General features: G+C 44.9%; 1 protein-coding gene across 3 annotated transcripts in view; it reads left to right on the top strand.

Moving 5' to 3' along the window:
• LOC116992811 (limbic system associated membrane protein) overlaps positions 1-24,944 on the top strand; it is a 1,292,475-nt gene that overhangs the window by 1,159,520 nt on the left and 108,011 nt on the right. For all 3 annotated transcript variants that reach the window (XM_033052803.2, XM_033052802.2, XM_033052805.2), the window contains one exon: positions 17,623-17,748. In XM_033052803.2, the coding sequence (XP_032908694.1) occupies positions 17,623-17,748 (126 nt within the window). The remainder of the gene's footprint in view (positions 1-17,622; positions 17,749-24,944) is intronic.

Genomic DNA, 24,944 nt, shown 5'->3' with positions numbered 1-24,944 from the left:
TGCACAATCATTCTGTCTGAAAAGGTGTGCAGGTCTCTTCAACCCCCATGATCTTTCCTTACTATGAGCTGTTTGGGGTTTTGGTTTTTTTTCTTCTGTAGAAATAATGAACTTGTTCAATTATTTTCTTTCTGTTCCTATGGCTAATTCCCGTGTACCCCTTTATGTTTATCTGTTCTCATGGATGTTTGGAGCACCTCCCAGTTGAGCATCATCCACCACTCATTAGCAAGCTAATCTTCAGACTCATTAATAAAGATGTTAAATGAAAACAGACCTCTCATAGTTCCTCCAGCACCTCGCTTACACCTGCTTACACCTTTGCTCCTACCTGCCCCTCGTCATTATCCCTTGTTTATGGTTCTTCAGGCAATTGCCAATCCGTGACAGTGCTCCTAACCCAAGACAGATTGAATTAAATTTGCTAGCAGGATTTCGTGAAGCACTGTATGTATCCTCTGAATTCCCTTCAACCACGAGTTTTAAAAATAGTCTAAAAATAGTATCATAGGTCATGCACAGAACATGCTGGATCCCCACAAGTTACAGAGTTGGGGTTTGACAATAGATAATAAATACTGTTAGTATGATGAATCTGGAAGACTGCCTTGGCTCAGGTCTCATCATCTCTAGAAATTTCATTACTTGTGTCATAATGTCAGGCCTGAGACACCTAATTTTAAAGTTTCACCAGGCTGATAAGCCACACTGTTTTTGCCCTATGAATTAATAATTTAATTGCTAATATATGTGCTTAGCATTTATTCTTACTCCAAAAGCAGATTCAAAACTCGATGCTACAGTGCAGGGTGAGAATTGCACCAGTGAGGTTCCCATTCTGATCTCATTCAAGGAAAAATCACACTTTGGTACTAATCTTTCCCTGGTGATCAATTAATTCATCATTAGTATTTATTTATTTTCTATATATCCTACAATCTGCTGACTCTCCAAAGACATGACTTTAAAGGAGTCCCAAGGGATCAATATATGCAAAGTGTAAGCCTAAGGGGAGGGAAAAAGTAGTCAATATCTCTGTGATCATTTCCTAAATGGTGTAAACCAAAGTGGAAGTGGAAAATATTAGTGTTAATTGTGAAGGTAGTGATCAGAAAATGTGAGATTACTTCCTATCAGAAGATCAGTTCTTCTGGCATAAAAGCATTTTGCAGGAACATGGGGATGCAAAAAAATTTTTGGACAGATGAGTGTCACGATAAATCATTTTAATTTTCTAGTTTCATTTCACTAATGTCAAAATGTTTAACTGCAATGAGGCAAAAAGGTTTCATTTTGATTGTAGCATTACATTAAATTTTGTTTAGATTGGCATGTTAATTTTGATACCATATATTTATACCTAATGTTGCAAATTGTTATAAAGCAGTGAGAGAGAACCCCAGTTCCGTGCTTTTGAAATACAGACTTCAAACAATAGCAGAGTTAAATGTTATTCAGTGACAGCGACATTCTCTCATTGGGGCAAATGTCATACCCCATAGTGGCAAGAGGCAGCCTTCAAATTTTTCTACTAGCACTGTTTTCCTTTGAGCTCCTTAGACTTCTGGAGTCTGCCTCCCTTGTCACATATAATTAGCAGTTGTTGAGTGAATTGATCAGTTAATTTCCATCTCACACACAGATGCATTTAATCCATTAGCTGATGATTTGTAGAGATTTTTTTTCTCCTGCACATTTCCTCACCTGTGTTTTGTCAATAGTTGAATGGATTGGGTCACCATTACTGACTGCTTTTCTAAGCCATTTCTCTTTGATTGCCTTCTTCCAGACCACATGGTACTTTAACAAACACTTGGCATCTAATCATTTAAATGTCATAATGAATGTCACCTATTTTTATTTCTTTGTTAATTGGTATCTCTTCTGTTGAACAGTCTGTCCAAATAAAAGTCATTCTTCCTTTCTGTAGCTCCTAGCGTGATCTAAACACTTCCTTATCATATATTTATCTGTTGCTCAGTTAGATACAAAGGCAAACCACCTTTGAGGTGTCCTGAGATCCTCAGCATTTCCAAGAATACAAATTTATCATGGTTGGTTTGAAATGGCTTTTTGAGGAAGAGAATGCTCTTGACTAATACTGGTTCTTCTGCATGGTCTCATGTATACAAATTACATTTTCTAAAAAGCAACGCAGCCCTCCTACAGCTGTGATCACTGCCACCAGAGCCGGTGTCCAGGTGCCAGGACACTATTGATGTGTAGGCATTGTGCTCTGAATCCTGATATTTGGAGATTTACATGTGTGTCCCATTGTCCTGTTGTGGGTGGGATGTCTAGGCAATGCAGACAGTCAGTGGGGTGCCTTCAGGAGCAACAATGTCCATGAGGATGTGTGTGTGGTTAGAAGTGATTTCTTACAGGGCAGGATGTCCCTGTAACCTTTCAAGATGACAGGGATGCTCAAGTGTACCACAGGCCCCTACACATGCAAAAGGTCCCCCCGTATCTGTAGCTGCGTGTTTCTATTCATTCCTGTTGCTAAAGGTGGTAATCAACTCAATACCCCTGACAGAAGAAGACTATGAACTGTGAGGCTTTTTTCCTTCTTCCTACAGTAAGTGAAAATCCATCAGACCATCATAGTCGGCAACTTTCAGGAAGTCTGTGAACTTCATGAAAACCAAACCTCTTGTTAGGAGAGTTACATTCCCTGTACGGTACAGGTACCTTCCCCAGGAAATTGCAAGGTGCCCTCAGAATGAGAATAACTGGAAGCCACAAGCTTAGATCATTTAAACTAAGTTACATGACCACAAAGATCACAGCTCCTGGAAATGTCCACTTTACTTGAATGAGAGACATGCTCATAATTTCCCAATAGACCAAACACAGTTTCCACTGTGCAAACGATGAGACAGATTAAAGTTGCCCTCAACTTTAATACAGTGCCACAGCCCGAGGGCACTACAGCTGAGTTGATTTGGGCACCAGTCAGATCAGAACGGAGCTTGGCTCAGCAAGATCCCTGCTCTCATTTGATGTCAAATTGAACACAGCCAGCAGAGCTGCACCACATAGCTCAGGGGACCCCAGTCTTGACAGCTATGTTGTGGCTGCCTGGCTGCTTGCAAAACAGCAGCCAAACAAGAGCTCTCAAAGAGGCTGGGGGTTTCAGGAGCAAATGGCAGTATTTGTATATATGCATATATCAGTATAACTGATAACAGTCTAACTATAAACATATAAGCATTCTAATTATGTTTGGTTTTATATGTATGCACGCAGATATCCACGTAAGTTTGTTTTATGCCATATGTGTTATTTCCTCTGCATGGATTTGTGAAATGTTATGCATGTGCACACACATTTCTATCCAAACTTTCCAAATACCCTGAACAGTTGTAAATTTTCAGTGTTTCACCCAGGCTGAAAAGATTAGCTTTGTTACTTGTGTGGCTGAGTCAGAATTTCTCCCTGTTTGAAAGGAATACCACCAATTCTTCCTGAGGGACAAATCTAGGTTTTTTTCCTTTCTCCTTCCTTCCCTCCCTTTCATGCAGGCTTGGGGCATCAGTGGAGCACACAGCAGCAGAGGCCATGAGAGGAATTTCTCTCAGAGCAGGTAGTATCCTTCTCTTTACTGTGCTGGGCCTGGTACTTGGTTCATTGCAAGGGTCAGTGAAGACGTCTTGTCACAGGAATGTACAGTAAATTCACGAATACAAGCCGCACTGAGTATAAGCCGCATCTCTGGGTGTTGGCAAATATTTCATTTTTTGTCCATAAATAAGCCGCACCTGAATATAAGCCACTCTGTCATTCGCAGCGAGGACTTGCGTGCAACAAAGTTGCCAAATAGTAACAGAATGGCGGCAGGGCGGGGTTTACTGGCTCAGCTAAGGCTGTGCAGGCTCGGCCCGCTAGGGGCTGCTGACGGGGCCAGGAAGCCCAGCCCGGCGCTGCCGCTCGGCGGGACCACTGGGGGCCAGCCACCGCTGCAACTGGGCTCGGTCACCACCGCCCGGCGCTGCCCTGTGGTGGCAGGCAGGGACGGATTCCCCCCCTGCTCCCGCGGCGGCGGGCGGGGACGGAGCCCCCTACCGCCTCCCAGAGCCGCGGCAGTGGCAGCCCGGGTCCCCTGCCGCCTCCCAGAGCCGCGGCAGGGGCGGCCCGGGTCCCCCCGCTGCCTCCCCGAGCCGCGGCAGTGGCGGCCCGGGTCCCCCGCCGCCTCCCCGAGCCGTGGCAGTGGCGGCGCGGGGCCCCCCCGTCTCTCCCCCGGGCTGTGGTAGGGAGCTCTCCCGCCTCTCTCCCCGCCCCCCGTGCTGCCTGCAGGCAGCCAGGCTCCACCCGCGGTGCAACAGAGTAGCAATTTGTAACAATCGCAAAATGCCGACTTTGCAGCAGCTCAGCTTGGCACTCTGGCTGGCACTTCTGAGGTTGTAAATGTCAGAAAATTATTCACATATTAGCCGCTCCTGAGTATTAGCCGCATTACCGGTTTAGGAGCAAAATCTTCGTCAAATTGGTGCGGCTTGTATTCGTGAAATTACTGTAAACATCTCTGGATGGCTGCAAATGAGGTCAAAGGGGGTCTCAGGTTGCTTTGGAAATCAGCCTGTGCCACTCTTAGTCCCTGTGGCTAATAATAGAGTTTTGTTAGGAGCTGATCATTGTCTGTAAACAAAAGGGTTGCAAAAGCTCCTGTGTGGGAAATGGTGAGTTGGGTGAAAGAAAGGAAAGGAGTAAAGTGGTAGATGCATTTCTCAAACCATTGGGTTAGATATTGTTCAGTTTGGGAAGCTGTAGTTGCAGGAGGAGAAAAAATGTATTGGGTGAGGGCATTGTACCATTGGTTTTCCTATTCCTCAGTCATATCCAGCAGACTTTACTGGAGTTCTGGGTGATGGAAGGACCCTGTGAGCTCCTCTTTTAAGACACATCCAGAATCCTTTAAAAAGTTAGTGAGAATCTCCTTAGCTGTGCAGGAAAGAACCTTGGTGCAGTACTTCCCTGGTGCAGCTTGTCACAGCTGTTCACATCTCAGTGCCGTGCTTCCAGTTTCAGAATCAGAAGAGGATTTTGTGTCCTTCCTGGATTTCCAGCACAGCCATCTCTGTGTGCCAGAGCTGTGCTCTGTTTTCCTTCACATTCCCTCAGCGCCGCGGTGCTGACTGTGCTCTATACCCTTTGTCTCATTTCACAATGGTGTACCTGGCTTCTTGTTCTCAACATCTTCTCCCAGCACCTCAAGGGATTTCCTGAGGCATATATGCCAAGGCATGTTCCTACCCTGTTCCCCTTGGACCCCAGCAAGCCTCTCTACTGGCTTTCTCTTTCTTGAATCAAGTCTCTGTCTCTGTTTCTTTACTGTCTGCAGAGTGACTGGGTTGACAGCTTGAATCCAAAACAAGCTTCCCCACCCAGCATGATGGGGAAGCACCTCTCCTTCCCCATTGTCACTACTTCCCCCTTAGGTAACTCATAAATTGCTCTGAGTCTTTAAATGGACTCTTATTTCTTACTTCCATCAGCACTCTCTCACTCGTGACTCCGAGTGCAGGTTCAGCTTCAATGAATTTATTGGCATGACGTGGTACACAGGTGATGCCAAAGTTGACAACTTAATTCATCAAGCACTACTGTCTTTCTCTCATCTGCACTACACTGTCAGTCCTTTCTTCTCTTCCCCTCCTCAGCTCTCCTTTCTGTCTGTCTTTCTTTGCCTTTTTGTCTGTCTGGCTGTGTCCCCGTCTCTCTCCTCTTCCCCCTCTAATCACCTCCCAGGTGATAGTTAGCTATCTCACACTCAAGACAGTCTGTCTCTCTGGAGGAACAGAGACATCAATCAGAGGGCTTACCACAGAGGGACAGAAATTGGTCTTTATAGCATGTTGGCTGTTTACCTGCTTTTGCAGCTTGCATGGAGACCAGGGCTGAGGGCTGCAGTATTCAAGCTGACTTACAGAAGCCACATTTGCTTTAAGGTTGTTTGGGACTCCAGAAGAATGAGGTCTTGTGCTAGAGGGACAGAAGAAAGGAGAAAAGCCCATCAACCTCAAATGTGTATAGGCAGGTAGAAATATAACTTCAGAAGAAATCCAACATCCTGACAAAATCCCCCCAGAGGATGAAGTCTCTTTTAAACAGAGCAGTAAATGATCTCTCCTTCTCAACACCCCCCTCCCCCACACCCACCTTCCACTTCCCATAATCCTTTGTTGGCATGGCAATTGCCAAAGTGTATAAAGGAAGAGACAGATCCCACAGGTATCTGTCAGCACTAGATACAATCTACCCAGGACAGTGTGTGTGTGGCATTTAATCCTCCATACATCAAGCATATGCCCAGGATATAGTGTCACTCGGTATTTGTGCTGCATCCCTTGTGCCTATTTGTCATGAGTGTCTTCACCCAATCCAGTGGCAGGTTGATCCATTGTGTGATGCCATCTCAACTGTATCTCTGGTTTTGGAAGAGTTTTCAGAATTCTTCAGGCTTTGGAAGAGTTTTCAGAATTATGTTCTGATGCAAAGTTTCTTTTTATTTTTTATCACTCTTTATATTTTGGGGAAATAATTTTTGCAGACTGCAGTATATCGTGACCATCAGAAAGAAAAGTGTACAAGTGTGTCCTTATCATTCCTATCCCTAACTATATTGATTACATTTCTAGTAATCCTGTCTAGATTGCACAGTATTTTGAGGGCCAGCTTTTTACCTTGGGTTTATGAACCACAGGGCTGATCCTCTCCTTCTTTGCATTTCTTTTCACGTAAAAGAGTATTTCATGTTCTCTTTAATTTATACCAGCAGTGAAGCATCAGCCTGTTTCATCTGCCTTGCGTTTGCCCTTTTTTTTTCTCCCAAAGAATTTTGCATCTTGTTAATTCCTCGTAAAGAACAGATTGAGGCTTTGCAGATATTCTTCTCACCTGTTGGAGCTGTTGATGGCTAAGGCATACCTCTTGTGACACCAGTAGGGTACCAGTCTTTGGGGTTGCCATATATCTTGCATGTACTAGTTACCTTAGAGTGAGAATGATAACTGAGCCTTAGAAAGATGGAGCACAAGTGTGTAGAACAATCACTGAATGTGGAGTACTTGACCACCTGAGTGATTCCTTCAGTGTTTTAGTAGTGCTGCTTACCATGATAACTGTGCTTTTATAGAGGCTCAGATGTGGATGTGCTGTCACAGTAGAGACACATGGCTTGTATTTTTCATTGAACTTAGTTTTTGATTCCCTACTGCAGTGGAAGTGTTTGCAGTTTTTTTGTTTGTGTTCTTTATTGCAAGTCAGAGGAGATACCTCATTCCAGAGGAGATAACCTCTGCAGCCAGTAGCACTGGATTTCTGGGGTGGCGAGTATTTGCTTGCAGAACCTTAGGTGAAAGTTGTCTGTAAAGATGTTGTCCCACTAAACACGAAGGCGCAGGCAACCCTTCTGGATGTAACCTCATCCTCCTGAATGGACAGTGCAGTCTAGGATGATACTTGAGCAGGAACGTTGGACCAGATGACCTATTGTGACCCCTTCCAACCTTATCCACTATGATTCCCTCAGTTTGTAACACTGAAGGCAGCAAACTATTAACTTTGAAGAGGAGAGCCTTGACCCACTCTGGAGGCAGAAGAAAGTGTTTTTATGTGTCCTAGTAAGGCTGTAGACTACAAGGAATAAGCTTCATTCCTGGCAGTCTTGGAGAGATTCACCTCTAATTGAAATGGCATCAATTCAATGTCATATGTTTAGAGAGCAAAGGTCTTGGGATTCATCCCTTCCCTCCCTTTGAGGCTGTCTGCATGCATGCAGCACATCTTTACCACACAGCAAAGCTTGGAAAGGGAAACAGTAGGAATATTCCAAGACATCAGGATGCTCTTGCACATGGCTGAACCAAAACAGAACACTCTGTTTTGGCAGGGAAGCTCCAACAGTAGAAACTGTCCTTCTCAGGAAACCTTGGCTCTTGGTTGCTTTGTGGGAAGGAGATCACTGCAATAACATCTCAGCTCTAGCCAGCTGCCTGCTTTCTTCAAAGATGCCTTTACTTCAGGAGTACTGCATTTGTTTTTTTCTCTTTTCTGCTGGATCAGACTTGTGTAGATTAGCATTTCTGGCAGGAGGGATTCTTTGCCTTGTACTCATCAGCTCTCCCTTCTCAGATGGCTGATGATAACACCCTGGCCTTTAGAAATGAGTCTGCTGTAGCTGTTACCAAGCTCAACAATGGCTATCAAGTGAAGGTCTCATAGTTGGCATTTCATAACTATGTGTGGTGGGAAAGGCCAAAATCTCTGGATCCATAAATAATGACAATGCAATCCAGCAGTGTCTTCTTGTAGCCCAGAAAGCCACATGTATCATGGGCTGCATCCAAAGCAGCGTGGTGAGAGAGGAGATTCCACCCCTCTACTTTGCTCTGTGAGACCCACGCTTGGAGTGATGCATCCAGCTCTGGGGTCCCCAGCACAGGAAGGGCATGGACCTGTTGAAGTGAGTCCAGAGGAGGGATACTAAGGTGATTAGAGGGGTGAAGCATCTCTTCTATAAGGAAAGGCTGAGAGAATTGTGATCATTCAGCCTGAAGAACAGAAGACTTTGAGGTCACCTAATTTCCAGTGCCTTCCAGTACCTGAAAGAATCTTACAAGAAGGATGGAGGAGAATATTGACAAGAGCATGTAGTGACAGGTTGGGGAAATGGCTTCAAACTGAAAGAGGGCAGGTTTAGATCTGGAGTTAGGAAGAAATTCTTCACTATGAGAGTAGTGAGGTTTGCCCAAAGATGCCACGTCTCTGGAAGTGTTCAAGGCCAGGTTAGATGAAGCTCTGAGCAACCTGATCTAGTAAAAGATGTCCCTGCCCACAGCAGGAGAGTTGAAACTAGATGATTTTAGATTTAATATCACTTCCAACCCACGACATTCTGTGATTCTGTGTAAAGAATTTCGTGATCCTGTGTAAAGAAAGATTCCAGTATGGGATTATTATCTTTGTTCTTTATTCTTTTGACTGAAAGCAAACCCAGCATTTCCAAAGTGCTGCTGTAGCTTTCTGCTCCTCTAGAAGCCTGGAGGCAATCTTGAAAGGTGGTTACAGCAAACTGCTCCGTTTTGCTCACTACAATGTGTAAGGAAGGAAAGCCTGCTAATAAAAAATATTCTATATGTACCACATGCATTTGATTTGAGTGAGAGGCTTGCCACTGAGAAGCTGCCTCAGTTGAAACTGAGTCAAATCCTTGGGTATGTGCTATGCATGAGACACTCTGAGAGTCATATTTATCACCCTGTGGCTTGTCGAAGAGGATGTGGGATAAACCATGGGCAGTCAATGGAATCTGAGAACAGCCTTTGGAGAGAGATGGCTTTTTCAGTCAGCCTCTCTGTGGATGTTCATCAGTGGTTCATGATGGTTGTTCTGTTAGTTGTACTCTGTCCCTAATGAGCTGAATATAAGCAACAGCACAAGATGTGAAAACAAACAAACAAAAATTTGTCTCTGTGTCTCCAGCCAGAATGGGGTATTAGATGAAATTAATTTACTTCCCTTTGCCTAATCGAGGCCTTCTTGGGACCTGTACCTCTTGCCCTGGCACGACATAGGCTTTTCTCTGTTTTTTCTCTGTTTTTTCTCTGTTTTTTCCCCTCATACCTGGCCAGTGCTTCCTAGTCTACATCCCAAAGAAGGAGTTAACATGCAGGAGCCAAGGGCTGCTGGGACTCAGTTAAAAACCCATAATCTTACTTTTTTTTCCTTAACTGGCTAATAAAGCATCCCTGTTCTGGCTGCAGCATTTCACTAAGCCATCACCTATTCTTGTTATATAAGGACTTGTCCAAAGGTCTTTAACATCAAAGAAGATCCCTTGGCTCCAAATCAAGGCCTAGAAAGGCAGCATATTAGGACTCAGCCGCATGCCATATACATACGTCCAACATACTTAATGTTTCTGTGAAAAAGTTATTCTTAAGAAAATTCTCAGAAATGTCTTGGGAGGACCTGGACACTAAGAAGAAGCTTTTCTCACAGGATTTCTCTTCCAGGATGCTGATTACATTTGCAGAAAGAAAGGTTTTATATTGTTTCAGTCCCATAAGTAAATACTTACCAGATTTAAAAAGAACAGTCTAAGGGAATATGTAAACACACTTGAAACAAAGACCAAAAGCTATGTACATCTGCAGTCCTTAAAATGTTTGGGATTAGGTGGCATTCCAAGAGTTAATCCCTGGGGATTAGCATGGCAAGCACTTCTGTTGTTGTTTACACATGTCCTGTGAGGAAGGCTGTGTTGTCACAGCAGGCTCCTCTAGGAAGGTTAGCAATAAAACTCTTGAAGTCAGTTTTACAAGTGGAAAGAACTGTAGCAACACAAACTGCAAATGCACAGAGCAGTGCTTTAAAGACAGGAAGAGCAGATGAGTGGCATGAATTCAGTATGTTAATAGAAAAGGAAGGTTTGTAGCAAAGAACTTCATATGCAGAGGTGCAAATCTGGTGATGATAAACTGAAGTTGGGCATGTGCCTGCCTTGTGTTTTGTGCTTTCATTTACATGTTGAGCACATAACTGAGAACCTGCTCTCCTGGGCTGCATCAAGATCCAAGAACGTGCATTCTGTAAACCCCTGTGCTTGGTGAGGGCACACCAAAAATCCGGGTGCGGGTGAAATACAATCAGCACCGGGTAAAAGCTAGAGCTCAGGCTTGGAGCTGGAGCTGCTTTAGAGTGCAAGGTTGGCATTCAGAATTGAAGTCAAGGTGCTGAGCTATGAACAGGAGCAAGACTGCTTTTAACCCTGACCTACACTGTTACCTTAGTGCACTGAAAAACAAGGCTGGCTTGAAATGTCAAATGTTCTGTTTCTCCCAGTGTGGAAGCTAAATAATTTCTCTCCTGAAAATTTAATTGAGACAAGTTAATAAAAAGCAAAATCAGTGAGAATGAGTGTAAGGCATTGAGCCCAGTTCTGTGCTGAATATTCCAACAACTCAGGAATGGGAGAGTGCAACATATTCACACTCTGTGCTGCTCTCTGCTATGAAGGAAAGAGCGTACTGGAAGGGCTTCCTGTGCAATGTTATGCAGAAAAATAGTCCAGAGACTTAACTGTAAAATGGATGAGGCAGAGCATTACTTTAAACAAAATGTTTTCACTTGTAAGCTCTTACTCTCCAATGAAGTGCGCTCTGACATGCTACTCAGTTCATGGGTAGCTTTGCACATGGCTTTGATTTACAGGATCCTGTCTGCCTCTCTACTCCCAGGGAGTGCGAAATGCACAGGCCCCATCTGGAGTTTAAATAATTTCCTGCCTGGCGTCTCAGCGGGTGAGGCTCAGCTGCATGATGGGGGGACCTCACCAAGATACAAGGCCCGAGCTAGCGACCCCTGTGCCTCCTTCTGTCTGGCCTCTCTTGGCATCAGCAGCAATTTTTGATGGAGATCAGCCCCCAGCAGTGCGGACCGGTGGGGGAGCACACTATGGGTTGGGAAGGGCAGATCTTTTATAGTGGTGTACATGCTCTGGCTGTCATAGACTCTTCCCTAAAGGCTACAGGATGAAGCACTCAGTTTCAGACAACATAAAGAGGGAATTTTTACACCTTGCAAAAACTCTGTAGTGTGTTTTGAGAGTTTTTGGTTCCCAGGAGATTAAAAAATAAAACCAAGCCCTCAGCATTTGCCTCTACTTCACAGAAGCTTTAATGCTGAGCGAGAGTGAAACAAGCCTAGCAGAGTGGAAGGTCAGAAGGCTCTTTCAGAGTCCACTCTCTTTAATGAAGTTCAACAAATTCCCTCTCTGCCCTCTTGCTCTGCTGACAGCTTTGTCTCCCTCTGGCTGAGGCTGCAGCGTGAATCAGACCGTAAAAAATATATCTTGGGTCTGATGTCGCATTTCTTCTGTAGAATGCACCAGAAACGTTACCATGCTGCATCCTAAAGGTTGTCTGGATTTTACTTTCTGGCTCTCAGCTTGCTCCTTTTACGGACTTTACCATCAAAAAGCCATTTCTTGTTACATCTGTAAAGAGCAGTGATTAGCCTGCTGCACACATAAGAGGGAAATTAAACCATTTAGTTGTGTTTAGCAGCTCAGCCCCTTCTTCAGGTTCTCTTTTCACCACTAAACACTTTAACTAAACAATGACTAACGAGGCCAATTTGCTGTCAATTAATTGCCCCAGGAAAGGACCCCTAATTGTGGTGAGCAAGGTGGTTGTTCTAAAGCACTGAAGGACCATATGATGGTCGGCATCCCCCCTACCTCTGCTTTGGGGCTTATTAGCGTTTTTTATAAAGTGCTGTTAATTGGGATCTGGGGACAAGGAAATAAGAACTCTCAAAGCATTATAATTGATAGGCACCTAGGGAGGGTTTTAGTAGCTGCAAAGTTCCTTTGACTTTGGAGAGAAGTCCTGATGTTTTCTTTTCTTTGCCATGAGAGCTGGTGACTCCTGTATATTAGTGGGTGGGACTCTTAATTTTATCCAACAGATGGGGGTCCTACTTTCCAGTAGAGAGGAAGGAAATAGGTTGAAGGAAGCAACTAAAGAGGATATATGGAAGGGATTGAGACTTTCCATTTGTATCAGAGGTGCCCTTTTTTGGACAAGCAGTTAGACCACTTAAATGAAGCTTATGGGCCTCATTAGGCAGTTTCAATACTGTTTGTATCTGTGTATTGGAGGTTTTAAATAACTTTTGCTGTAATATAGGTCTATAGGCTGGGAATAAGAGATGTATTTTTTTTAATGTATCTTGTGACTTATTGAAAGAATACTGTACTGTTGAACAGTCTTGGAATTGGAGACTGGGGAGTAGCTGCCCCACAACTGAAAGCTCCATCCAAGGGTCTTAGATGCAGGCACTGTTTACTCAGAGGGAAGAGGCTAGGCATCTGACTCAATTTCATGTGAGTGCATTTACACAGCTCTGAGTTTCCCAGCAAGGTGTCCACCATCCCTCTGTTTGCCTTTTTTATTGTGTCATACCCAAGATGAGTTCCTAGTCCTATGCTTCCTGGCCTTTGCTCACAAACCCATCCTCCTGCTGCATTGAGGTGTCATGTGAAGCATCATGAAAGTAGAGTGTCATCAGTGCAGCAGCCAGGAACTGCTGCCCCCAGCCTGCAAGTACCCTTTGTACCACTTCTGCTAAGCAATGGTTCCCACTCTTGCCACTTTGTGCCTGTGCTGTGTCTAGCTGCTCTGATCAAAAGGCCGGGATCTGAACCGTTTGGGAGCTGTGGCATGGGTCATGTTCTGCATGAACTACATTAGGAAAAGATCTCTAGAAGCGGTGCTTTAGCACTTCGTGCTTTCTTGTGCCATCCCCCATTGCTCTCCTGGAAAGGTACTAAGGGGAGATGGCATTCTGCATGTGAACTCATGTCTCTTAACCTTTGAGCTCACTCATTTACTGATGTTAGGGGTGTAGCACTGCTCCTTGCCTCCTTCCACAGCCTTGAATCAGAACACTGATCCAGCCCACCCGCATCATCCCAACTAATATCTCAGAAGGAGTTTTGAGCTCTGAAGGGCTTTGGTTATAAAAAGCAAGGATAACAGCAGCAGATGTTTGCTTGATTGTGGTTTCATTGCTGCCTCCCATATGCAGCCCCTGGTCTGTAATAACTGCTATAGCGGTGTTTTTGTGGAAACAAATCACCTGTTTTCATCTGGAGACCAACAGTGATTGTGATGGGGGAGCATGATCTATTTTTCATGTCTCAGTCTTTCTTATTATTTAAATTAATGTGACTTGCAGTTGTCATGAAGTGAAGGATTGATGGCAATTAACTAGAAAAGGCTTGGTGCAAGCTGTTTCTGTGCTAGCCTGCTCTACCTACCTCTATCACTGTATCTTTCTTGGGACTTAAAATTTCTCACACCAGCTCTGACCTTGTTTCACTCCTGCCCTGCAGCCCTCCCAGTCCAGGACACCCTACAGTATCTCTGCCCTTGTTTCACTCCTGCCTTGCAGCTCTCCTTCTCTTCCAGTGTGAGTTTCTCTTACAGAGGATGGCCACAGGTTACTTTGGGATTTATTATTTAATGTCAGTGAGGTGGAAGATGAGATGCTGGGCTCACATCAGCCTTATCCTGCAAACATGAAATGTAGAAAAAATAAATATGTGAGTTTCAAGCCATTCTTCTCAGTGTTTACTCCCATCTCCCCATAATCAATCCCTGCAGTGGGTGGGGCATCCTCCCTCTCGGGGGATGGAGCAATGAGGTACTACAGTGTGCTTTCTTTCATGTCTGGCTCTGCTCCCCATCCCCACCCCAACCAGGGGGATCCTAAGCACACTCTAATGGATACTCCATATGATTTGCACTGAAAGAGTGGAAAAAATCTGGCCATCTTACCCTTTTCAGCAGTACCAGAGACCCTGACAGTGCTTTCCCATGGTCCTTGGAGCCAGAAGGGTCCAGCAGCAGCCTGGCTTCCCCTGAAGTAAAAAGTTGTTAGTCAAATTATGAAAATACCTGTAAGTGTTGTTGAGTTGTAGTAATTGCCCTTCTATGGGACTGCAGTCTGTGCTTTGCCTCTGCTAATGGTTCAGAGAGGCCAGTCACAAAAGAATTTTCCACTTGAGGGTCGACAGGATTCAGCTGGGCAAATGGAGGCTGTGACACCCAGAAGGTTCTGGTCCCAGGATATTTTACTCTTAGCAGTCCTTCTTCCATCAGTCCGGGACCTGTGAAAACATAATACAACCCACACATGGGGAAAAATAATAAGGTCAAAGCTTCTCATTTTAAGGTTGTCCTAGAAAGATGTGTGCAAAGTAATGACAAGTGGAGGCAATGCTAACTGTTGCTAGTGCTGACAGTTTTGGCATTTTAACATGCTGGCCTGACACCCTGAAAATTAAAAGTCTCTTTATCTGAGTGAAATTATTGTCCACTGGCTTTGGATTCTAAAGAGATAAAGCCAAGCTAGATTTTAAATTTGAAGGGAAATTATTTCCTGCCCTATTCCCTCTTGTCTTAGCCTTTCCTCGCCTTCTGACCAAGGCGGCAGCTGAAAAGACCCAGCCATTATACTCCTAACAAGATTTCAGCCTTGGATGTCCTTTTCACCCTCATCTGAAAAAGTAGCAAGCCAGATATGACCATCTGGACACATGCTCTTCCTCTTGGGCATTTGGAATGCGTAGTCAGAACTGCTTGTACTGGCTGAATTTACTTGATCCTCTGTGAAGTAAAATGTCGTGACAGCTTTGGAGAGTGGCAGTTTATACATGTCTCAGCTGGAGCTCTGCTGCTGCCCTGTAGTGGCTTTTGCTGCTCTCTCCTCAGCCATTTTGGTATTTCACCATTCTGCTAGGACTTCACACTGGCACACAGTTTCACCTGCTAGTCCTGCTTCTGTTTAGTCCTTCTTGGTTTGCTGCTTTATTTCTTCATGCAAATGTTCATCCCTCGAGGTTATGGCAATATTCCCAAAATGTGGTCTAGCCACTGGTTTTACTCCTGGGCTCTGCTTACCCAGGTTTGCCAATGCACCATGGAGAAGTTGTGCTGAGGATGCTCCAAAGTCAATGTCCTTGCGTCCCCTGACAGAACAGCTGGGCCACAACTCTTGCAGAAATAGCAGCCTCTGATGTTCTTTCCCAGACTAAGCCTCTCTGACCTCTCCTGTGCATGATGGTCTTCTATCAGGTCTGAGTTAGCCCTCCAAATAAGAGTAGCAGTTTGGATTTTGGCACCAGAACTTTCAGGGCTCTGCCAGCCTGCAGATCTGCTGGCTGGAACAATGTGCAGGTCTGTCCTGAGGCATGAGACAGGGTGTTCCCCTCATCCAGTGGGAAATAAAGGAGGGGAGTTCTCCATATCTCCAGGGGTGAGTTTCTATCCTCTCTCTGAGGAGCCTGTTCCTGTCTTGACTTTCTGAAAGTAAAAGCTTTTCCCTTATTTTGAGTCAGAATTTTCCCTACATTGCAGCTCATGTTATCTGCTTTTCAGTGTCCACTGTGCATATCTGAGAAAAACCTGCCTCTGTCTTTTGTGTATGTTCCCACTCACTTTTTGTAGAAAGCAATAAGATCTCCCTCAGTCTTCTCTTCTTCAGACCTATTTCTCTTAGGTTCTCCTGTGAAGTCATGTGCTGTAGGCATCTGACCATCTTGGGAGCCTTCCAGCAGGCTTGCTCCAGTGTGTCAACGGTCTTCTTGTACTGGGGAGGCCAAAACTGATCTAGTGCCTGAGATGCTGTCTAATAAGCACCACGTAAAGGGTTTTAGACACTTCCCTCCGCTTAGGGGGTTACACTCTTTCTAATACAACCCAGGATGCTTGGTCTTTGCAATGGTACACAGGCGTTTTAAGTGAGCCCCCAGCTGTCCTGCTTTCTTGAGGTGTGCAAAAACCTTCCCTACTGTGTTGCCCCCCACCTGCTCCCTCACTGCCCTCTGCATGGTCACTTCTCCACAGATCATGGTAATCCTTCCCCAATGCACCCAGCTTAAATCCTTTGCCTGGGTGAGTGAGCCTGTTTGAAAATAGATGTCTGCCTCACTTTGCTCGACAGGTCCTCTTCCTTCAAGGGGGTCCCATGGTCATAGATACTCAAGCGTTGTCCTTGACTTTGGGGCCTACAGAGAGGGGCTAATGAGCTGTGGGTTGTAAACAACATTCCTGTGAATCCAGCAACACAGCTGGAGGTTGCTTTCTTCAGGCTTAGTTTCCTTTTCCCACCTAGTTTATAGGCAGTTTTGCCTCAAAAGGACCATCAGCCACTCCTGCCAGGGATGGGGAAGGGGAAGTTGCTGTCTGTTTGCTCTGTGGTAAGCAAAGCAGAAAATGATGTTGTTTCATTCCTTGCTACACACAAATTTGGAAGCTGAAAATACATTAAAACAATAAAAATTAGAGGATTCCTTTTTAGTGAAAATTTTTCACCACCTGACATGTGAAGTGTGGAAGCAAGACATGGATGTAAGAGAGGAAAGATTGCAACAGCTGGCACACTCCACACCTGAAAGTACCTGTTCAGGTCCCACTTCCTGGTCATTCTGGTGCCGAGACACAAACTCAGCTTGGAAAGTTTGTAAGGATATTGAATGCCCGAGTCATGGCTGATCATGTGAATCTTAAAGACTCTACTGTGCCTTTGGTGCTCTGCCATGTGTGGTGAACTCACCCAGCAGCTGCCTACTTCAGGTAGCCCATGGAGAATCCATCTTGGCTGAAAGACATCACAGAAACCAATAAATTATACATCCTCTGAGTCAGTGCATTGAAGTCTGGCATCCTGCAGGAGAATTTAGAACTCCATCAGGGACTCCGTGGAGTGTAAAAATTAGCTGGGATGATACTTGGAGCCCACTGACCCCTTCCATGCAGCTTTGAGGTAGGCAGGCAAGTTCTGAGAGGTGATTTTATGAAGACCCCAAATCTGTCCAAACACTGCAGTTGCAGCACAGGCCATTTCTACCAGTAGACCCTTGAAATACAAATTACGGCCCAGTACATTCTACTCTGATGTAATTTCAGAAACCCAGGTAGTAGTGAGAGGGGTGCAGCCTGTGAGATGAGTTAGTGGCTGGCTCTGTTAATAGGTAGGTAGATTAATAAGCCAGGCAAGCTGCCCTCCATAACTCTGCTTCTAACAAGGTCAAACTTCCTCTTGTCTTCACAGTTCCACCAAAGATCTCCAATATCTCCTCAGACATCACTGTGAATGAGGGCAGCAATGTGACCCTGGTCTGCATGGCAAATGGGCGTCCCGAGCCTGTCATCACCTGGAGGCACCTCACTCCTACAGGTAAGAAATACAGCTGGATTTGATTTGTGAACTCTACAGTAATTTCCTTCTCTTCCAGCATCAAAGAAAATTTCAGAAGCAATATAGGCTGCTATAGAAAAGTAGCAAGAATCTTAAATGTACTTCAATCTTGCTTTGTGGTGTGAATTCCCAGGCATGAAAACCAGGTTTACCAAATGAACAAATGAAATTACTTCAATAAATCCTCTGCAGAATTGGACCTCTAATTCTATTTAGCTTAGGTCTTCATCTATTTGTCCCAGTCTCTACTGCTGGTAATGCACAGCACAGTGGTGGAGATGAAATGCTGCTGGTGCTAGACTGAGGCCAAAGGATCTCTGTTGAAAAAGAGGTTCTCTCTGAAAAGCCTGGGATTTACTTCCTACTGTTTTGCCTTAAAAGGGAGAGGCAAACAGTGGCCCAGTTTTCATATTCAAATACAATTCATTATTTCCACTTTGGCAGACAGACAGAAATCTTATGTCTTCTGAGGTGAGTAAAGAAGGCATTTGGTCTTCAAGGTGAGTGAAGATCAGGATGGTAACAGAAAAAAGGAGAACTCGCCATCTTTGCTCTGCTATCTGACTGTGCCCTCCATGCTCAAGGGCATGGCAAGGTTGGGAGGAGAGTGTCCAGACTCTACGGGGTTAGCAGCTTGGGTTGCAAGGAAACTTTCAACCCCTAAAGATTTAACAGTAAGATGAGAACAAGAGGTAAGTCTCTATCCCTCCATGTCATGTCCTCGGAGGAGAGAGAAACTCTTTAGCTGATTTCTTTTCCTATCAGATACTCTTTAATCTAAAATGCATGGGGAAAGCATTGATTAGCCCCATATGAATGATCTTCTGTGATACTCCCAGATATATATAAAGGGGTAAAGAGGATTTGAGATAGGCAGAGAACAAACATTCTGTTTGTCCTGCTTTTTACTGCAGCTCAGCAGCCGGAAAAGGGGAGTCTTGCAGAAAGAAAGTTGGAGAGAGAAAGGTAGAATGGCATATTGGAACAGAGCTTAATCTAAAGGCTACATACAGAACTTCCTCTATTTGGAGTCTGTGGTTGAGATTGGAGTTACTTAGATTTCCTGTCTTGTCTCTTCAGCCAAATCAAAGTTCTCCTGAGCTTCATGTATAAGAAAGCCAGACATGCAGTTTGTATTTCTGGCCCATTTCTTGCAATGGCAAGAGAAAAAAGAGGTAGAAAACCTGCCAGGAAGAGGTGAGAGCAGGGCTGATTAGGCAACACTATTCCTCTGTGGTATTATCACTACCTGACTTTTCTCTTCTGCTTTTTTTCAGAATTAAGTATGACTGTGCCATTTGCATTCATAGGAGAATGGAACATTTTTTTTCATCTTTAATTATGTATATAGAATCTTCTAGCTCTGGTATTTCTATTCTTAAGGTTTACCTCATATCAAATCTTCCATATTACTGCTGCATCAGTCTTTCAGTTCTCTAATTCTTATATCCAACTAAAAGATACTCCCCAGATGCTCTGTGAGCACAACCTAACACTGAGTTAAGGGCTTTAAATCTTCATGAAATCTAAGGCCTGCTACACATGAGATGCATTCTTCAGAGCAGTGAGATTTTTGTCCTGACTCATCACTTTGGCTGTTGCTGCTTTGTGGGAGTTTTTTTCATTTGTACCACCTACTTCACTGTATCAGAAACAGATTTTTTTTGCCTCACTCTGGCTATTCCCTCTGGTGAGCAACAGAACTGAAGAATCCCATCCCAATTGTGGGGACAGTTTTCTTGGCTCTGTTGCTCAGTTTTCCAGCAGGTCCCTTCATATTTTTCTCCCATGCTGTTTGTCTCAGAGGTGTTGCCTTGTTAGCATCCCTTGTTAGCATCCACCATCTCACTCCTTTCCAATCCCTCCTCAGTCTTCTTCCCTACAGTAAAACTTGCCAAGCACCTCCTTTGTAACAAACTAGAGGTTATGATGAAGGGCAGGCAGTCCTCAGTCTGTCACCTCCATGTGTCACTGATTGTGGTTCTTTCTTTTTCCCCATCTGAACCCGTCTGCTGTCTTTTATAGATACACAGGAGCTGCTTTCAGGCAGACATCAGGTCTTTGAGCAGCATAAAGCCCAGTAAGACACTTGTCTCAAAATAGGAGACAGAAGGGCTTATTTAAAATGTTTTCCTTGAGGTTGACAATTAATATAAATTCTAAATCTCTTCCAGAACTGCTGCAGTTGGAAATGTGTCTTATCTTGGAATCTCCCTTTTCCAGAACTGCAAGGCATTTTGGCTGCATTTATGCGAGTTTTCAAGACATCTGCTATGCATCAAAGAGCTATTTTAGATCATTGTAAAGGTTTCTAAAATATATATCTCTTCTTCAATTTTTTTCGTAGTTAAACTTGTGGCTGCAGAACTGGAAGAAAGAGTGTTATTGAGCTTGTGTGAGAGGTTTTGAATGGACATGAAACTAAACCTGTATTGGGGGGAGAGAGGGCTGAATTACTTTTTCTTTATGCACTCTCCTCAAGGAGCTCATTAGCAACTTTGTCGCTGTTTCTTTCATTCATTGACTTAATCAATAGTGTTTGTTGGCTAATTACCCAAGTTAGGACCACAGAAATTATTTCATTTTTGTTGGCTGGGAAGTGGAAGATACAAATGCAAAGGGAAGGGCAGTGCTGGGTACTTAGGCAGAGAAGGTAGGGATGCATGTGATAGTTCATTTAAATGCTGCAATCATAGCTCACTTATCTGCCTATCTGGGAAGTTTAAAAAATTGATTTATAAACTGCTATGTTGCTTCCTGTTCTGGTTCTTCAGTGAGCAGTTGAACCAGATATTTTTCTCACTTCAACTATAAGTCCTGATGCCCACAAGCAGCCCACAGGAAATAAAAACCTCACCTAACCCTGTGAGAAAGCTCAAGTGTGACTGAGGTTGATGTCTGTAGCATTGACACCTGGGAAGAAGGCAGGTAAGGGGAAAATAATAATTCAATGGCTAATGACAATATAGATCAGCTTGAATTTGATGAAAGCAGGAATTACATTCCTTGGAAAGATGCAAGTCCTTGTTCTCCTCTTACATTCCTCTTCAGATAATTGGCAGATTGTATTTTGACAGAGCAGGTTGAGAGAGTCACCCAGACCCTTTTCTTTTTCATCTATCAGGCCATTGTTCTGTAGGACATTGGCAACTTGGTCTGAGTAGTTGTGGATAATTTAACAGGCATTGTCTAGGAGCACAAACAGCTTCATTAGCTCTTCTCCTCCAGCTAGAAGAGCTTTTTTCTGGGATCACTGACCTACAGCTCCCAGCACATCCCTCCCTGCACATAGTCTGATCCCTTTCCTGTGATTTAGGACACAGCTGCAGGCTTGTTAAGCCTCCCATACCTGATGATTTTTGCCACCCTGGCTTGTGATGGTAAGCCATGGCAAAGACTGTAAAACTGAAGATACGAACTGGATTTTTCAGGAAATTGTGATGTGTTCAGTTAGAGTTGGGGTGAGTATTGATGATGTCCTATGCAGACTGCATGAATTAGCAGTCGTCAGCATTAGGAATATTTCACTAGGGAACACTCTGTAGCCTCATCTCTCGAAAGGGACAAAACCCAGATTCTTTGTATCAAGAATGGGTGGTACTTATTGTTTTATTCTCCTTAATATTAGCTCAAAACCTGCCTAATCCATGCCCCACAAAGGTATAGATTACTTTTTGTCACTGAATGCAGTAATCTCAAGAATGCCATAGCTGGACCATATCCTGGATGAGGTCCTCACACAGGACCATTTCTCACTCATTACACTGATATGGTCTGTGAGGGATACCACAGGCAGCCTACCCATCTGTGGGTAGTTATGTTAAAAGGAGCTCTGTTTTCCCTGTACCTTGCACCAGGATAACAACTAACACACCCAAGAAAAGACTCCCGAAAATAGTTCAATGATGGTAGCCGATGCCTGCTTTCAAGCCCATCTTAGTTTTACTTCACATCTCTACTGGCTTATGTTTATTCAGGATAATGTGTTTTCTCTCTATCCATAAGCTGCTGAGATCACAGTCCAAAGTGTAATGTATCATTTCTCATCTCTATGTCTTATTCAGAGCCAAGCTAGGTGGCTGGTTGACTGAAAAAGAGCTTTCTGGGGAAAAGAAAAATTAATGTACAGTAGTTTCACGAATACAAGCCGCACGGAGTATAAGCCGCACTTCCGGTGCCTCGACAATGTTGCTGTCTTTGTCAATAGATAAGCCGCACCCCGAATATTAGCCGCACTTTCGTTCGTAGCGAGAATCCGTGCGCAGCTTTCACAAATTGGCCAATTAGTAACAGGATCGCGGCATAGCGGGGTTTACTGGCTCGGGGCGGGGCCAGGAAGGCTCGGCCCGCTCATGGTTGCCGACAGGGCCGGCCGGGTGGTGCTGCAGCCGCCGCCGGGCTCACTGGCCCCCCTCTCCCGTCAGCACCGCCCCGCTGCCGCGTTTGCTCGTCCTGCCAGCGGGCCAGCCGCCGCCGCCGCTGCCAGGCACGCCGGCCACCCCGCTGCTGCGTTTACTCGCCCTGCCAGCGGGCCAGCTGCCGCTGCCGCTGGCAGGCATGCCGGCTGCCCCGCGCCATGTTAGCTCGCCCGGCCGGCAGGGCTGCCACCGCTGCCAGGCTCTACCAGCAGGGCGGCCGCCGCCAGGCTCGCCGGCCGCCCCCTCCCGTCTGCACCGCCGCCGCGTTTGCTCGCCCTGGCCGGCACTGCAGGACCCCGCACCGCCGGGCTCCCCCACGCTGCTGGCCCCGATTCTGCTGGGCTTCCCCCGCTGCCAGGTAGCCCCACCCGCCGGGCTTCCTGCTTCTGCCATGCTCCCCTGCACTGCTAGCCCCAGTTCTCCCAGGCTCCCCCGCCCTGCTGGCCCGGGCTCTGCCGCCCCCCCTGCCCCGCCCTGCTGGCCCAGGCTCTGCCGCCCGCCCCCACACTGCTGGCCCCGCCTCTGCCAGGCTTTCCCACCTCAGCCGGGGCCGGCCAGGCTCCAGCTTGGCTTGGGGCTGCCGTGGGCTCTCACTTCCATGTTGGCAGCTTTTAGAATGTTGTTCATGTATTAGCCGCCCTCGAATATTAGCCGTACTTCCGGGTTTCCACCAAACTTTTGGTCAAATTGGTGCGGCTTGTATTCGTGAAATTACTGTACATTCCTATTCTTACCAATAAACTCTCAAGGCAAGCACTAAAGAGTGGCCTCTTGTGAATCAGGTTTGCAACAATATGAACATGGACAGTTGTTGCAAGGTCTTTGGATTACCAGAGATCTCACTGCCAATCCTTTTGCTGTGCATGGGCAGGCAAATGAAGAAGAAAAAGCCATCTCCTGTACTGAGAAGCTTGTACTTGAGCTCACAAGAGTGGTACCATTCATGTTTCTACTTCTTTGACACAAAGTATGAGTGATTGAAACCTTCCCGAAGGCCTCGCTCGTGGGTGCTCTGGCAAGTGCCTTTAGTACTGATGCTGATGACAGCCTGACAGGCAGACAAAGCTGTGATGACCAAAGTTGAAGGATTGAGTCTGGTTATGCATAACCAGCTGAGGAACAAGCAATTTCCTTTTCCTAGAAAAGCTACAGAGTATGAAACCTTTATAAAGCCATGAGGTATCCCATTCTGGATCCAACTTCCTTGGCCTCAGCCCAGCAAGGCCACTTGGTAGAGAAAAAAAACCACTCTGGATTCTTCCAAATTCCACCTGACAGTATAAAGAAACCCACTTTGTCTCAGAAAAAGTGCTTAGTTATTACAGTGGTAATCACAGTATATGAGGAGCCAGTCTAGTGCAAAGCAGATAAGTATTGATTGCAACACCTAAGTTTCATGTGACAACATAAAATGAAAGAAGATGAGAAGGCTTGTCAAATATGCCAGTCTGATTCTCCCTAGAGGGTACTAGAAATTCACATTGAGTCCTAGGGAATTTGCCATAGACTGGGAAGTTTAGGAGGGATAGAAAATACAGAAATGTTCCTGCATGCTGCCCTGTGTAGTTGAGATGGTATACATATAATATGTTTATAAACAGCTGTAGAACTCATTGCCATGGAAAGTTATTTAAAGACAAGAACTTGGCAAGATTCAGCCAGCTTGTTTATTCCTGAGGATAATGTGAACAAATCTGGATAGTCTTGTAATTCACAATAAAAATATTGAAAAGAATGTTAAACTTCATGCTTTGGGGCTCAGAGATCAGGATAAGACCTAAAGGGAAAGAGACAGATTATCTCACATCCCCACCCACTTTTGTATTTTCTTTCAGTGCATGCCAGTCCCCTTGTAGAGCTGAGCATTGAAGCAAGCAGAGACAGAGAACTTCCTGAAGGCCATATTGGTCACAATGGGCAACTTTGATCATTACGTCCTGTGTTTGCTCGCTTCTCATTGCTATCTAAGTCCAAAGTCTTGTTGCTTCACTCTGTGTTGCACAGGGAAGCCCAGTCTATGCCCAAAGGAAGCATTAAGCACAAAACCCTAAGCCAGAGTCACCACAAATCAGCCCTGTGGCCAGTGGGTAGCAATGGGAAGCAGATTTTCTGGTTATCTAAAGCATTTGGATTTAGCCTGCCTTTCTGCTGCTATCCTAAAACCTTAGTGATACAGCAGTAGAGAAAAGCAGCTTTATTTTGGGAGGCATGGGGGGGAGTTTTTTGTTTGGATTAGGTGGGGGTTTTGTGGCATTACTGTACCAGTTCTTCTTATTCCACAACCTTCTCCCCATGAAACTGTCTCAGGTAACTTGAGGTTTGTTAGATATTTGTTTAATAAAATAACTGAAGCAACTGATGATTTTTTAAACAGGTCTCCTTTTCTGCCTTTTTTTTTTTTCCTTCTTTCATCTTCAAAATAGTTTCTGGTAACACTGAGGCCTCATCTTCCACAGAGACCTTTCACTTGGCCTCTTATACACACTCAGTTTGTTTTAGCACACTTTCTGAGCTGTCTTTTTCTCTTGATCTAGTCTTCATCTTATCCAATATGTAGGGAAAAAAAAAGGGAAGAGGATACTGGCTCACAAAGAGCCTGGGAAACAAGCCAAACTTTTAACTTTTTCAGGTCTTCTGCAGAAGGCATCCAAAGTTGTTTCAATCTGTACTTGCTTCCCACTTACACTTGCTCCACATTTCTTATATTTTTAGAGGTCTGTTTTTCCTAAGGCCCACAAGCTAGATCCCCATTGCCTC

The sequence above is a fragment of the Catharus ustulatus genome, chromosome 2 (assembly GCF_009819885.2).
Source record: "Catharus ustulatus isolate bCatUst1 chromosome 2, bCatUst1.pri.v2, whole genome shotgun sequence".
NCBI classification, from domain to species: Eukaryota; Metazoa; Chordata; class Aves; order Passeriformes; family Turdidae; genus Catharus; species Catharus ustulatus.
This window is presented reverse-complemented; position numbering and strand designations above follow the sequence as displayed.